Consider the following 16,813-nt stretch of genomic DNA (forward strand, 5'->3'; position numbering starts at 1 on the left):
TTTAATTGGATAATGTTGAATAGGCTTACTTTTTTAAAGTCATGCAACAACAAAAAAATCTGAGTGGTAGATCTTGGCTTGCATTTTGACTCAGAAAGTGATCTTGACTCCAATGCTTCCCACAGTTGTGTCAAGTCGGTTGGATGTCCTTTGACCATTCTTGATACACACAGGAAACTGTTGAGCGTGAAAAACCCAGCAGCATTGCAGTTCTTTACACAAACCGGAGCACCTGGCACCTACTACCATACCCCGTTCAATGGCACTTAAATCTTTTGTCTTATCCATTCACCCTCTGATTGGCACACATACCCAATCCATGTCTCAAGGCTTAAAAATCCTTTAACCTGTCTTCCCCATCATCTACTCTGATTGAAATGGATTTAATAAGTGACATCAATAAGGGATCATAGCTTTCACCTGATCGGTCTATGTCATGGAAAGAGCAGGTGTTCTTTATGTTTTGTCCACTCAGTGTAAATCTTTTAGTATTTTGATTTGGTTTGATTTGGTGGAGATAGACACAGTCGCCATACTAAAGTGGCATCTGTGACTTCTAAAACACAGATGTGTAACAGTGTGTAATAGAGTAATAGTATTGCAATAATGTTTAATAGTGTTTGTGTAATAGCTTTGTTATAGTGTGTAATAGCTTTGTTATAGTGTTTGTGTAATAGCTTTGTTATAGTGTGTAATAGCTTTGTAATAGCTTTGTAATAGTTGTGTAATAGTGTCTGTGAGAAAGAGAATCCTGGCTCCAAGCTCACTGTGGACACTGAATTGGCAGATGGCTCCCTAGACATGTGGTCTGAAGGCTACCTTGGGCATTCCCTGACCCTTGACAGTCAAAGGGAGAAAAAATGGTTCACACCATGTGCGACACACAAAGCCTCAAGACTGGTTCTTTGTGTGGGTTTGCAATTCAATTCCTATGTCTTTGAGCTGAGGACAACACACAAAAACACAGAGGGTGATTCTAGTTTCATCAAAGGGTAGTAGTGGTAGGCGACATACACAGGGCCTACTACTAAATAGTGAATAGGCCAGCGGAGAGACCCTGTAAATCGTACTGCAGAGGATTTAGATGCTGCCTACTCAACTTAAATTCTGGTCATGGTTAGGATGCCCCAAGACCGTGTGACTTTCAAAATGCTCTGTTTGCTAGTTTTATGTACCCTGAAAGCTGGGGTGGGAAGATGTTTTGTTAGGACTTAACTCTCTCATTCCAAATCCAATGAGGATGCTGTGCTGACCACAGATGCGAATGATGTTTGTAGTATCCTTAAAGGCTTCTTAGAATTACGACTCATGAGACTTACGTACGGTTTAGTATTTAATTGTAACTTAGATTTTACATTATCTTATGCACCTGGCTTAAACTACCTGAAGCTTTCTTAATCATGGTAATATAGGCAGACATAGGAAATAGCTACGGATAGCGGAAAGCAAACCCCTGTCTTGAGTCAATACTGCCATCTATTGGTAAACATAAATATACCAGGTTACTACATTCCCCCCCTTTAAAGCTAATAACCCAATTTAATTTCTTTCTGAGCTATGCTATATTCTTATGTACATTTTTTCAAAAATGATCTCCTTTAGGATCTGAAAAAGTCTGGCGGACGTCTCTCTCTAATAGAGCGTCTCAGAGGTGGTGTAGCTGGTGCCACCAGATCTTCACCCCTTGATGGTGAAACAAAGTCCTTTTGTGGAGACTTCACAGGAGGAGGTCGTCCCGGACTGGTGGTCTCAGGAAGTTGAGCATTGTTGGTCTCAGGTGGTTTGTCAAACTGCAACTCTGGGGAACGTTCCAATGTCCTGTCCTGCTCGTTTAAGAATTGATCCAGATCTCCGGATGGAACTGGAATTCGAGCTCGGATCTGATCCACGTGTCTCCTTAGTCTTTGTCCACTTCCGATGATCACAGTATAAGATACTGGTCCTGAGCAATCCTCAATGGTAGCTGGAATCCATTTAGGACCAAACCCATAGTTTCTTGTATAGACATCATCTCCAGTTGAGAAACTTCTGAGTTTGGCTCGGGTATCATGATTCCATTTTTGATTCCATTGCTTTTGTTGTATTTTCATTTTCAGGTCTGGTCTGATGAGATCCAAGGTCGACCTTAACCTCCTTGACATCAACATCTCTGCAGGTGACAACCCAGTCGTAGCTTGAGGAGTAATCCTGTAGCTAAACAAGAATCTTGACACCTTTGTTTCAATGCTGGGCCCTTGCATCTTCCTCATCCCCTCCTTCAAGGTCTGAACCGCACGTTCTGCTAATCCGTTTGAAGATGGGTGAAAAGGGGCCGACGTTACATGCTGAATTCCATTTTGTTTCATGAAACTTGTGAATTCAGTGCTTGTAAAACAAGTAGCATTGTCACTAACCAACATTTGAGGCAATCCCATAACACTGAAGCTTTGTCTCAACTTCTCAATCGTAGCGTACGATGTTGACGTGTTCATGGGGTAAACATCCATCCACTTTGACTGAGAATCAATCAGCACAAGGAACATTTTTCCTAGGAAAGGTCCAGCGTAGTCCACATGTAGTCGTGTCCATGGTTTTTCTGGCCATTCCCATGGATGTAATGGTGCGGTGGGTGGTGACTTCCTGTTACTCTGACAATCTTCACACCGGATAACCTCATTTTCCACATCGTGGTCCATCTTTGGCCACCAGACATATGACCTCACTAGGCCTTTCATTCTCGACATACCTGGATGCGACTGATGCAACAACTTCAGTAGCAACACCCGCCCTTGTGGTGGGATAACTACTCTTGAACCCCACAGAACACATCCATCTCGAACACTCAATGCCAAGCGGCGAGTGTAGTAAGGCATGATCTGAGGCTCTGTCACTGTAGGCCATCCTTTCAGGATAAATTCATGCACTTGTGATAACGTCACATCCTTTGAAGTCCATTGCCTGATTTGTGCTGTGTTCACTGGTGCATCATCCAACACGTCGATCATCAAAACCTGGTCATTTTCTTCTTCCTGACTGATGATTTCTGGAACAGGCAGCCTACTCAGAGCATCAGCATTCCCATGGTATCTACCTGGTTTGTAAATGATTCTGTACTCGTAGGCCCTGAGCCACACATTCCAACGTTGAACTCTTGGAGAGACCATTTGTGGTACTGGCTTTTGTTCACGGAACAGCGAGATCAGAGGTTTATGATCCGTCACAATAGTGAATGTTCTCCCGTACAAGTACTTGTGGAATCTCTGTATTCCGAATATGACAGCCAGTCCTTCCTTGTCCAGCTGAGAGTACTTTTTCTCCGCTGGCGACAACGTTCTTGACATGAACCCGATAGGTTTCTCGGCACCATTCTCCATCCGGTGGGATAGCACCGCCCCCACACCATACGATGAGGCATCACACGATAAGATGAGATCTCTGTCTGCTGAGTAGTGCACTAGCACTTCAGCTGATTGCAGTAACACCTTTGACTTTGCAAAAGCTTCTTCCTGTCTTTCTGACCATTTCCAGGCCACATCCTTCCTTAACAGTTGATGTAGAGGAGCTAAGAGGGTAGAGAGGTTCGGGAGGAAGCGATTATAATAATTCAGTAAGCCTAGATAGGCTTTCAGCTCTGTAACGTTTGTCGGAGCTGGAGCTTCCACAACAGCCCTCACTTTAGCTTTGACAGTGTGTACCCCCTTGGCATCCACCTTGTGACCCAGGTACTGCACTTCATCAGCTAACAGTGTACACTTGCTCCTCTTCAGCCGGAGACCGGCGTCCTCCATCCTCCTCAAAACTTCACCTAAGTTTCTGAGATGTTCCTCCTTCGTGACTCCCGTGACAAGAATGTCGTCGAGGTAAACTGCTACCTTGGGTATCCCCTGCAGAATTCCCTCCATAGTTCTTTGGAAGATAGCTGGTGCAGAAGACACCCCGAAAGGTAAGCGTTTATAGGTAAACATCCCTCTGTGGGTGTTTATGGTCAGGTACTTCTGTGAAGCTTTATCCATTAGCACTTGCTGATATGCGTGACTCATGTCCAGTTTTGTAAACTGTTGCCCTCCGGTTAACGTTGAAAGCAAATCCTCCACTTTGGGTATGGGGTACTGCTCCAGAGAAGAAACTCTATTTACAGTCAGCTTATAGTCACCGCATAATCTGATTGAACCATCTGGTTTTAGTATGGGAACAACTGGTGCTGCCCACTCAGAAAACTTGACAGGTACAATTATATCCTCTGCTAAGAGTCTGTCAATTTCCACATCCACTTTAGGCTTCCTGGCATATGGAACTGATCTTGGCCTATAGAATCTGGGAGTAGCATCAGCAGCAACATGAATGGTAGCTTGGACCCCTTTTAATGTCCCTAGCTCTTCTTTGAAAACACACTCATGCTTTGAAAGCACCTGCTGTAGTGTCAATGTCTCTGTGGTGACATGTTTGATTTCATCCCAGTTCAATTTTATTTCCTCCAACCACCCTCTTCCTAGTAAACTGGGGCCAGTACCTTCCACTACTAAGAGAGGCAGATTTTTCTTTTGTCCATGATATTCCACTTGAACATCAGCAACTCCAATCACAGTGATCTTCTCCCCTGTGTACGTTTTTAGTTTAATGGGGGTGTCTCTCAGTTTAGGCACTTCAACGGTTTTCCACTTCCTATAGAATTGGGACCTGTTCATCAGAGTGACACTACATCCTGTGTCTAGTTCAAACGGTACCTTCAATCCATTTATTCCCATTTCCACAATGAAAGGCTCCACCTTCTTCATATTCGCCCCCTGTACACTGTACATTGAGAATGCTTGCTCTGCGTCTGCGCACTCACTTTCACTTTCTCTCACTTGATTAGAGCGGTAGCTAGAGCGTGTGGAGGTATTCGGTTTTCTGTCCGTCCTCTTTTCTACAGCCCGTGGCTTTTTTTTATTGCGGCACGCCCTCGCAATATGGCCTATTATCCCACAGGCATAACACTTTCCGTGTTTGAATTTACAGTCAAACGCTGCGTGTTTGCCTTTGCAACGATAACAGTCTCTATTGGCTGCTGCACCACGGCTTTCTGTTCTTTGAAATTCTACGCGCTCAGCGTTGCTCTCTTTTACTGTGTGACACACAGTTGCGCCCCTTGTCTGCAAATCCAGTGCATTTCTATTTGCGGACTCCATGGCCTGGGCCAGTTTGAGTGCATTCTCAAACGTGAGATTAGGCTCTGATAACAATCGTATTTGTATCCTGTCATCATTAATCCCACACACCAGCCGATCGCGTAGCATTTGCGATAATGTATTCCCATAGTTACAGTCCAATGCTAGTTTTCTCAACTCAGCCACATATTCCCCCACTGATTCGGTAGGTTTTCTCATGCGTGAATCAAACTTGAATCTTTGTACTATCTCACTGGGTTTGGGGTTGAAGTGATTTTTTAATAGTTCGACTAAATCTATGAATGACTTTTCTCCTGGTTTATCTGGGCTCAACAGGTTTCTCATTAAGCTGTACGTCTGTGCACCGACAACGCTTATGAGTATGGATTTCTGTTTAGCGGCATCAGTTATTTCATTAGCAGCAAAGAAATGTTCCATTATTTCACAGTACTCCTCCCATTCCTGATTTTTAGGATCAAATGGTGGTAGCGAGCCTATTGTTGCCAAAGCCATCTTTTCAGATTGTTTCTCCCCTCACACAGTCAATAATTTGTCCTACCCGTATCCAGGGAATCAATCCTTCAGAATCTTCCACCGTTCACTTGAGTCTCACCTCCCGCGTCGCACGCCAAACACTCCGTTAACTTCGTGGCAAAAACAAATCCAACTCAGTGCTCCATAGTTATCCTCATCGCCAAATATGTAGTATCCTTAAAGGCTTCTTAGAATTACGACTCATGAGACTTACGTACGGTTTAGTATTTAATTGTAACTTAGATTTTACATTATCTTATGCACCTGGCTTAAACTACCTGAAGCTTTCTTAATCATGGTAATATAGGCAGACATAGGAAATAGCTACGGATAGCGGAAAGCAAACCCCTGTCTTGAGTCAATACTGCCATCTATTGGTAAACATAAATATACCAGGTTACTACAATGTTCAACAACATCCTTTGTGTTTTAAGCTATTATTTCTAATTAATGGTGATAAACATATAGGCCTCTTTTACTAGGCTATGGATTTGAGAGACACCTACCCAATGGGACCCATCATTCAGGGCAAGTGGGGCAGAGCCCCGCCTGTTTTGAGACCCACCTGTTTATCTAAAAAAATATGTAAAAAAATAATGGGTTGCCTGTTTTGCATGTTATTTTGGCATTAATATGTGTCACATAACAGTTCGCAAACGATGTAAAAACGAAATAATTTAGTTAATAAAGCTGCATACAAACATGGTCTCTTTTTTTGCTTTCTTGAGTAAGGCAGCTCCAAAATGCAGGTGTTTTAGCCTAGCTCAGTGATTTCTGTGGTGGTGGGTCAGCCAGCGGAAAATACGGAGTGTAGGGGTTGGTAATGTTCTCTAGTTGCGCCGTGATTGGCTCAGTGTTCTGTCACTCATGGGGACACTATTTCACCGCAAAATCTACGGGGAGAGCTCATAAATTCAAGCCCCTTGGGTGCTGCTGTAGATTTACATTAGAATTGCCCATCCAAGAAGGCTCAAGGTCATTGGCCACAGATATAATTACATCAAATCACGTTATATCTACCGTAGCTTTGGTTGGACTGATCATGTCAACATCATACTTTCAAAATCTTAGCTAGCAAGCTAGACAAGCAGTCATCTTCATGAATCAAGTTGACAATCTATTGGAAAATCCTTTTCAATCCTTGTCATATGAAGAGAAATTATAGATCAAATGTATTGGTGCTCATCGGCCATTGGACATAAACATTACACAACAAGTTGTAAATCACAAATTCAACAATGAGTGGTTTGGAAGGAATCAGGGGCTAACTGTGAGTGTTGCAATCAGTAGCCTGCTATTCAGTGGAGTGGGTGTGTGGTCCAAGTCTGAGTTTAAGGTTCTCTTTTCCAACCTTACAAGGATAAACATTAATATGCCATGGGCCAGAAAAGGTTGAATACATTGGCCATGCTGTCAATCCAGCATTACTTCTGCTGCGCTCATAACAACTGGAAACTGGAAACTGGGAAATCTCATACTTCAGTGAGTTCAAGACAACTGGGAACTCGGGAAACAAATGAGCTCTGACTGGGAAAATAAGTTTTGAACGGTCATCCAACTCGGAATTCCAAGTCGGGAACTCTGGCCTCTTTCTACAGCTCCGACCTGAAGTTCACCGACGTCATCAACCTTGTTTTTTTTTCAGTTCCCAGTTCTCTTGAAAGCACCATAAATCCAGAGAATGGCAGTCATTGATTACAGAATTTGGCCACAAGAAGGACCGCCGCGCCAACTTCCTGTTCAAGCTTGCACAGCAGGTGAGTCCAAAAATTTATTTTATGCTGCTGCATAAATGGTGTAATATTCTATAGCTAAGAAAGTAATACTAAGTGCATGTTGTGTAGTAAGCTGTTAGTAGCCCACGTGCCTCGCCCTAATAATTCGGTCCCTTTCCCCCTCATAACTCAGCCTACTGTTCTGACTTGGTGGTGCACATGTAGCCTATAGCCTGTTTTAGAGAAATGTCATTATCAAATATTGTAAGAGCTTTCATTGGCTGCTTATATGCCCCCTTTATTTATCCTACGGTTCTGACTTGGTGTACTGGGAGAATACTGTAAGAACGGCCATGTTCTGAATTATTTTGCTGTACATTTCAGTACTGAACAAATAGTTATTGACTATGACAGTCCTAGCTCGGATTGCCTCTTATCCGCTCGTTGTTCCCTTATGCCATAGTTTGTACATCTCAATTGTCAGTAGAAACCACATTTGTTTAAGCAAGTCATATCAGTAATGTTTTTTTAAAGGCAGTAAAGGAGGCTGAATGAACCGTTTCGCTGCCAGACAAGGCTCCGCTGATAGCCAGGTGTAGCGGTGGTAAGGATTCACTCCATGGTGCTGAAAAGAAAGCTCTGCTTTTGGGACAGCTTTATGCAGGCCCTAACAGTTTTAGTGCAATTAATGTATTGTTTAGTGTTGTGAAGTGGCTGCAGCTAAAACATTTGGGGAGTTTGCCCCATCAAGATTTACATGCTAAAATCGTCACTGCACCTACCTCACCACCGTGACCGTCAAATATCCCGAATATAGACGGGTGACTCTTGTTGGTGATGTCGGTGAGTACCTCGAATCGGTCCTCCATGTGGTCGCGCCGCCCCTGAATGGAGTACACTGCTACATTGTTGTTTTTGAAGTCCCAAGTTTTGGAGAACTCCGCATCTAGGACATTCAGGCCCCCCAACCTGTCGTTTTGCATCATCTCCACCACTTTCCCCTTCACCATGTTCACGGCATCCCGGCTGGACTTGACGATGGTCTTCACCTCGTCCGTGTGGAAGAAGTAACTCCATAAGGCCAAGCTAATGCATAGCAGAAACAATGTCTCTGGCCTGAGGAGGAAATAACGCATGATCCGACCCAAAAGAGACAACAGCGTCATTGTGTCTCCTATCATCACACGCAAGAAAACTGTTGACGGTTGCCCCTCTCGTGCAGGTCAATTCACTCCATTATATCCGTTCAAGGGAAAAATTTTAAACGTCCACCATCAATGTTTGATGTCAGAACTGCTATAAATATATGAAACTGGCTTTAAATTGTCAATGCAGGCTATTCCCAGCCTTAACGCGCAGCGGAATGTAACACTGAAGAGCGAATGACGAAAGCGGGCAGAGTCATTGACTTGAAAGACACAAGTGAGACTGTCTTGGCTCGCGAAATAACAGCTGGAGCACGAGGATTCGCCGACAAAACTCGTTATAAAGGCGCTGTCGTCTGTAGCCCATTGTAGGCTTCGCGAATAATGGGAGACGACTCACCGGAATGTGAGGAGTTGTCACCCGGGGCGTAGGAGTTTCAGTTTCGGTGGCCTGTTTTTGCGGTGACCCCGTTTCTTGTGTGGGAAACGCTCCCATTGAGCCTCTACTCACCCCCATCAACAACAACCCCCTTGCGCACCCCCAGTCTTCAGTGATGACAGTGTGCGCAGCTGCTGCAGAACGTCCTATGATGGATCATGATCACAACAGCTGCAGCAAGCGAGGGTGTTTATAATAGTCTTAATATTCAGGATTTGTAATGTAGGTCTGTCTATAGCGTTCCTCTTTGCACATTTTATTATCAAATGTATTTTTTTAATTATTAGGCCTATTAAGCATATTCCACTGGTATCAGTTGTTAGTATTAGGATGGAACAAAAGCCTGCACGCCCACCAAAGGCTGTCCGGGAAACGGTTGGTGACCATTGAATAGCCACTAACCTATAAACAGCACCCAAAGCACAACACGAAGAATATTGTAGCCCTCTGGCGGCTGACTCCAGTCCTATTTGATATTTTATTTATTTAACTAGGCAAGTCAGTTAAGAACTTAAGAACAAATTCTTATTTACAATGACGGCCTAGGAACAGTGGGTTAACTGCCTTGTTCAGGGGCAGAACGACAGATTTATACCTTGTCAGCTCAGGGATTGATCTAGCAACCTCGCCCAACGCTCTAACCACTAGGCTACCTGCCGCACTACAATTGAGATGAAACAGAACTGGTCCCACTTTAAAACCTATGTATTTACATCGCAATTACATAGACACATACATTGCATATTGTTACATAACTCTTATAACTTATATACCAGTTTGTGGTTTACACAATTTCAAAGATTTGCAAATAAACTCACAGTGGAAATAACTGTAACCTAACCAATCATTCTCAAGTAAAGGGAGGTCTTACCACAGCTAATTTAACTATTCTAATAAAAAAATAATAATAATTCTGTACTTCCACAAACTGCAAACAAATTGTCACAGGCTAATGTACTATGCAACAATGTGACTGTGAACCTACACATTGTAATACTGGCCTATGCACCATGTGAATATAGTCTCTGAAACATAGACCTAGGAGCAACAGGAACATTGGTACATTGTTTTGGGAGGCAACCCCGTCTGTCTAGAGAGACTAATGTGAAAACACACTTTTTAGCACCACCACGTAATGTTATATGGGACCACATTATTAGGAAACTGTCATTGGCATATTGGGGTGTCAAACTCAATTCCTAGAGGGCAATTTTACATCACACAGTGGTCACACAGGCATATTCATCAGACATTCTCACTTGCAAGAATAACATCTTTAGGCAAGAGGCTCTACATATCAAATGTGAGCCTAGATTTTTTTGATAAAGGTCCCTCAATGTTAACTTCCTTCCTTTGGTCTATCTCATTCTCTCCCTCTCTGTTGCTTGAAGAACATAATTCCGGAAAGCCAAAATTACATTATTTTGTTTAATATGTTTGGGCCTACCCCCACCTTGTAGTACATGGCTAGTAGACATTCAGAGACTGTAGTAAAAAAGCACATTGGGAATGTGATTAAAAATCCATGTAGGCTGACCCAAGGCTGGTACAAAAAATGCCTTACCCCAGGAGACTTCACCAGGTGACTATCCCATGAAATATATAGAAAAAGGAGCACTCTGTGTCTGCATTGATCATGTGTTTATTCATGGGACAAACAAGTCATATAGGAGGCTTTCATCTGAGTCTTAAATAGGACCATAGATATAGAACATAGGAACATTAACAGTGCATTCGGAAAGTATTCAGACCCCATTACTTTTTACACATTTTGTTACGTTGCAGCCTTATTCTAAAATTGATTTTTTTTTAAAAAGGTCATCAATCTACACACAATACCCTGTAATGACAAAGTGAAAACAGGCTTTTAAAAATGTTATCCAATTTATATAAAATACCCCAGAAATACCTTATTTACATAAGTATTCAGACCCTTTGCTATGAGACTCGAAATTGAGTTCATGTGCATCCTGTTTCCATTGATCATCCTTGAGATGTTTCTACAACTTCATTGGAGTCCACCTGTGGTAAATCCAATTGATTGGACATGATTTAGAAAGGCACACACCTGTCTATGTAAGGTCCCACAGTTGACAATGCATGTCACAGCAAAAACCAAGCTATGAGGTCGAAGGAATTGTTCGTAGAGCTCCGAGACAGGATTGTGTCAAGGCACAGATCTGGGGAAGGGTACAAAAACATTTCTGCAGCATTGACGGTCCCCAAGGACACAGTGTCCTCAATCATTCTTAAATGGAAGAAGTTTGGAACCACCAAGACTCTTCCTAGAGCAATTTGGGGAGAGGGGCCTTGGTCAAAGAGGTGACCAAGAACGCGATGTTCACTCTGACAGAGCTCCAGAGTTCCTCTGTGGAGATGGGAGAACCTTCCAGAAGGACAACCATCTCTGCAGCACTCCACCAATCAGGCCTTTATGGTAGAGTGGCCAGATGGAAGCCACTCCTCAGTAAAAGGTACATGACAGCCTGCTTGGAGCTTGCCAAAAGGCACCTAAAGGACTCTCAGACCATGAGAAACAAGATTCTCTGGCCTGATGAAACCAAGATTGAAAAACTTTGGCCTGAATGCCAAGCGTCACGTCTGGAGGAAACCTGGCACCATCCCTATGGTGATGCATGGTGGTGGCAGCATCATGCTGTGGGGATGTTTTTCAGCAGCAGGGACTGGGAGACTAGTCAGGATCAAGGAAAAAATTAACAGAGCAAAGTACAGAGAGATCCTTGATGAAAACCGGCTCAAGCCCGGATTTGCAGAGAAGAATGGGAGAAACTCCCCAAATACAGGTGTGCCAAACTTGTAGTGTCATACCCAAGAAGACTTGAGGCTGTAATTGCTGCCAAAGGTGCTACAACAAAGTAAAGGGTCAGAAAAGCTCACAGAAATGTGATATTTAAAAAACATATATTTTTTTATACATTTGCAAATAATTCTAAAAACCTGATTTTGCTTTGTCATTATGGGGTATTGTGTGTAGATTGATGAGGAATAAAAACTATTTAATCAATTTTAGAATGAGGCTGTAATGTAACAAAATGTGGAAAAAGTCAAGGGGTCTGAATACTTTATATATGTGGTATATCTCTATGTGTAGGACCCTGTCATGGGGCACCTATACAGCCTCAGAGGGGTGTGTTGTGTACCTATAGAGGAGGTGGTGTTGATTTCACTGACCAGGCCACAGCGCAGCACGCCAGGGGGCTCAATTGTCCAACTTCAAGCCACACCCAACCAGTGTCAAGGTAGAAAGTGGACATAATGCCCTCTTAGAGGAGTTGTAAAAGTCAGCAGTACTGGAGCTAGACAGCCCGTCGTGACGCTTTGTGGACAACGACTCCCACTGCTAGGGCGGAGAGACATGTTGTCACGCCCTGGCCTTAGTATTCTTTGTTTTCTTTATTATTTTAGTTAGGTCAGGGTGTGACATGGGGAATGTAAGTGTTTTTGTATTGTCTTGGGTGGTTTGTAGTGTCTAGGGGGATTTGTTAGAGTGTATGGGTTTGTGTTGAGTGTATGTGTCTAGTTAAGTCTATGGTTGAGTGTAGGTGTTTAGAAAAGTCTATGGCTGCCTGGTTTGGTTCTCAATCAGAGACAGCTGGTTATAGTTGTCTCTGATTGGGAGCCATATTTAAGGGAGCCATAGGCTTTAGGTATTTGTAGGAAATTGTCTATGTCGAAGTGTTTAGTGTCAGCACTTATTGGTTAAGATAGCTTCACGTTCGTCAGTTTGTTGTTTTGTTTTCCGTTTTCCTTCTTAAAATAAAAAGAAGATGTCTTATTTTTCACACGCTGCGTTTTGGTCCTCTCTCTCATCACAAGACGATCGTGACAGAATTTCCCACCAACGGACCAAGCGGCGTGTCAAGCGGCAACAGGACCCACCTACACAGGATTTCTGGAGATGGGAGGACGAATTGGAGGGTAAGGGACCTTGGGCACAACCGGGAGAATATCGCCTCCCTCGTGAAGCGCTGGAGGCAGCGAAAGCCGAGAGGAGGCGATATGAGGAGGCAGCACGGAGGCAAGGCTGGAAGCCCGCGAGCACTACCCAAAAATTTCTTGGGGGGGGGCTAGGAGGTAGTGGGCCAAGGGCAGGTAGGAGACCTGTGCCCACTTCCCAGGCTAACCGTGGAGAGCGGGAGTACGGGCAGACACCGTGTTACGCAGTAGAGCGCACGGTGTCTCCTGTACGTGTGCATAGCCCAGTGCGGGTTATTCCACCTCCCCGCACTGGTAGGGCTAGATTGAGCATTGAGCCAAGTGCCATGAAGCCGGCTCTACCTATCTGGCCACCAGTGCGTCTCCTCGGGCCGGCTTACATGGCACCAGCCTTACGCATGGTGTCCCCGGTTCGCCTACATAGCCCGGTGCGGGTTATTCCACCTCCCCGCACTGGGCGGGCGACGGGGAGCATCCAACCAGGTAAGGTTGGTCAGGCTCGGTGCTCAAGGGAGCCAGTACGCCTGCACGGTCCGGTATTTCCGGCGCCACCTCCCCGCCCCAGTCCTGTTCCACCAGTGCCTACACCACGCACCAGGCTTCCAGTGTGTCTCCAGAGCCCTGTTCCTCCTCCACGCACTCGTCCAATGGTGCGTGTCTCCAGCCCATTACCACCAGTGCCTACGCCACGCACCAAGCCTCCTGTGCGTCTCCAGAGTCCTGTGCGTCCTGTTGCTGCTCCCCGCACTAGCCTTGAAGTGCGTGTTCCCAGCCCGGTACCACCAGTGCCGGCACCACGCACTAGGCCTAATGTGCGTATCCAGGGTCCAGTATGCCCTGTTCCTTCTCCCCGCACTAGCCTTGAGATGCGTGTCCCCAGCCCGGTACCACCAGTTCCGGCACCACGCACCAGGCCTACAGTGCGCCTCATCCGGCCAGAGCCATCCGTCCGTCTCCCCAGCGCCATCTGAGCCATCCGTCTACCCAGCGCCATCTGAGCCATCCGTCTACCCAGCGCCATCTGAGCCATCCGTCTCCCCAGCGCCATCTGAGCCATCCGTCTGTCCCGAGCCATTAGAGCCGCCCGTCTGTCCCGAGCCGTCAAAGCCGTTCGTCAGTCAGGAGCCGCTAGAGCCGTTCGTCAGTCAGGATCTGCCAGAGTCGCCAACCAGACAGGATCTGCCAGAGTCGCCAACCAGACAGGATCTGCCAGAGTCGCCAACCAGACAGGATCTGCCAGAGTCGCCAACCAGACAGGATCTGCCAGAGTCGCCAACCAGACAGGATCTGCCAGAGTCGCCAACCAGACAGGATCTGCCAGAGTCGCCAACCAGACAGGATCTGCCAGATCCGTCAGCCGGCCATGAGCAGCCAGATCCGTCAGCCGGCCATGAGCAGCCAGATCCGTCAGCCGGCCATGAGCAGCCAGATCCGTCAGCCGGCCATGAGCAGCCAGATCCGTCAGCCGGCCATGAGCAGCCAGATCCGTCAGCCGGCCATGAGCAGCCAGATCCGTCAGCCGGCCATGAGCAGCCAGATCCGTCAGCCGGCCATGAGCAGCCAGATCCGTCAGCCGGCCATGAGCTGTCCAGCCAGGATCCGCCAGAGCCGTCCAGCCAGGAGCCGGCCAGCCAGGATCAGCCCTTCAGTCCGGTGCTGCCCTTCAGTCCGGAGCTGCCGTACCTCAGTCCGGAGCTGCCCCTTATCCTGGGGCTGCCCCTTATCCTGGTGCTGCCCCTTAGTCCGGTGCTGCCCCTTAGTCCGGTGCTGCCCCTTAGTCCGGTGCTGCATCTTAGTCCGGTACTGCCCCTTATTCCAGTGGGGTTAAGGAAGCGGGTAGTGACTATGGTGGGGTGGGGACCACGACCAGTGCCGGAGCCGCCGCCGTGGACGGAAGCCCACCCAGACCCTCCCCTAGACTATGTGCTGGTGCGCCCGGAGTTCGCACCTTAAGGGGGGGGGTTATGTCACGCCCTGGCCTTAGTATTCTTTGTTTTCTTTATTATTTTAGTTAGGTCAGGGTGTGACATGGGGAATGTAAGTGTTTTTGTATTGTCTTGGGTGGTTTGTAGTGTCTAGGGGGATTTGTTAGAGTGTATGGGTTTGTGTTGAGTGTATGTGTCTAGTTAAGTCTATGGTTGAGTGTAGGTGTTTAGAAAAGTCTATGGCTGCCTGGTTTGGTTCTCAATCAGAGACAGCTGGTTATAGTTGTCTCTGATTGGGAGCCATATTTAAGGGAGCCATAGGCTTTAGGTATTTGTGGGAAATTGTCTATGTCGAAGTGTTTAGTGTCAGCACTTATTGGTTAAGATAGCTTCACGTTTGTTGTTTTGTTTTCCGTTTTCCTTCTTAAAATAAAAAGAAGATGTCTTATTTTTCACACGCTGCGTTTTGGTCCTCTCTCTCATCACAAGACGATCGTGACACATGTATCTTGGCAGTATATCCATAATCTTTGGTTTCCTAAAGGTTGGTAGGATGTTGCATCAAGGTGGTCACTGGTCATGCAGGCTCGTTTGAGACATTCATCCCTCCCTCTGCGGTTGTGTTTTGGACCCTTCCACTTTGAGGTGGTGCCAGCGTGGTGTGGTCATCCTGACGCCCGAGCGTACAGGTCCTGCCTCCATCTCATATAGGGTATGATGTATGATGATATAGGGTGATGCCCAGTTAAATAAATACATAAATTGTATTACTAACTCTGTGGTGTGTTTGTGGCAGCCATATATAAAAAACCAGCCAACTGTATATTATCCGTGTCGTCGTTCAGCCACGACACGGTGAAACATAAGAAATTACAGTTTTTAATGTCCCGTTGGTAGTATACTCTCAAACGGAGCTCGTCCAGTTTATTCTCCAGTGATTGCAAGTTGGCCAATAGAACGGATGGTAGAGACGGGTTACCCACTCGCCGACGAACTCTCACAAGGCACCTGGATCTGCACCCCTGTATCTCCGTCTTTTCTTCACGCGAAAGATAGGGATTTGTGCCTGGTCTCGGAGAAGCAGTATATCCTTCGCGTCAGACTCATTAAATAAAAAATCTTTGTCCAGTTCGAGGTGAGTAATTGCTGTTCTGATATCCAGAATCATCATATCACAGAGACATAAGGCAAAAGGAAAGAACGTCCTGTGTTGTATGTTATCCTAGAGCTTCATTACCATGTCCCTCAGTTTTTCACCTTGTGTCCATGCCGACCCACCCTTCCTCATATTCCCCAGTGTATCTGTCCCTTTGTCTCCTCTCATTGGTCAAGCTATGAAGCCCAGAGGCTAGCAGACACAATAAAAGGGGATGGGTTTGTTGTTGGAACCACCAAATGCAGGGAATGGAGTGATCAGCAAACCATTTCATTTAAAGGTAAGCACTGAACGCTATATTTGAGGTAACTTTTTATATGAGAGAACTTTTTTTGTTTTGGTCAGTGCTCAGAATTGTTCATGAATTAATAGATACTTGTTACTAAATGTGATTTACTACCTCCATCTATGCTCTCCCTCTCTTAGATCATCGCACACCAAAATCCACTGACATGCACTCTCTTCGTTTGCTCGCCATTCTAATGACCCTGCTGGTGGTGGTCTTGACGGAAACCTTGTTGTCTGCAGCCAGACACACCTGCTGGCCCAAGCCTCAGAATACCAAGAAGTGCCGTCGCGGAGGTGGCACTGGAGGAGGAGGTGGTGGAGTGGGAGGAGGTGGTTCATTGCCGGCCCGTCTGGGCTTCAGGCAGACCACCACCACAGAGTTCCAACCAGATGCCATGGTGCCCCCCGGGAAGGGCCACAGGGGAGAGGGGACCCCCAGGGCCGAGAGGAGAGAGGGGACTTCCAGGTAGACTAAAGAATATACATTGTGTTTATTTCAGAATAGGTTGACTAAAAGTATACATAGTA

At 45.8% G+C, this 16,813-nt stretch overlaps 1 protein-coding gene across 1 annotated transcript in view; it reads right to left on the bottom strand.

The window, feature by feature from the left end:
- LOC139560570 (protein phosphatase 1L-like) overlaps positions 1-9,075 on the bottom strand; it is a 28,375-nt gene extending 19,300 nt beyond the window's left edge. Inside the window, exon 1 of the mRNA XM_071377464.1 lies at positions 8,158-9,075. Within this exon, the coding sequence (XP_071233565.1) occupies positions 8,158-8,556 (399 nt within the window). The 5' untranslated portion in view covers positions 8,557-9,075. The remainder of the gene's footprint in view (positions 1-8,157) is intronic.
- Between the last annotated feature and the right edge of the window lie 7,738 nt (positions 9,076-16,813).

The sequence above is a fragment of the Salvelinus alpinus genome, chromosome 30 (genome assembly GCF_045679555.1).
Source record: "Salvelinus alpinus chromosome 30, SLU_Salpinus.1, whole genome shotgun sequence".
NCBI classification, from domain to species: domain Eukaryota; kingdom Metazoa; phylum Chordata; class Actinopteri; order Salmoniformes; family Salmonidae; genus Salvelinus; species Salvelinus alpinus.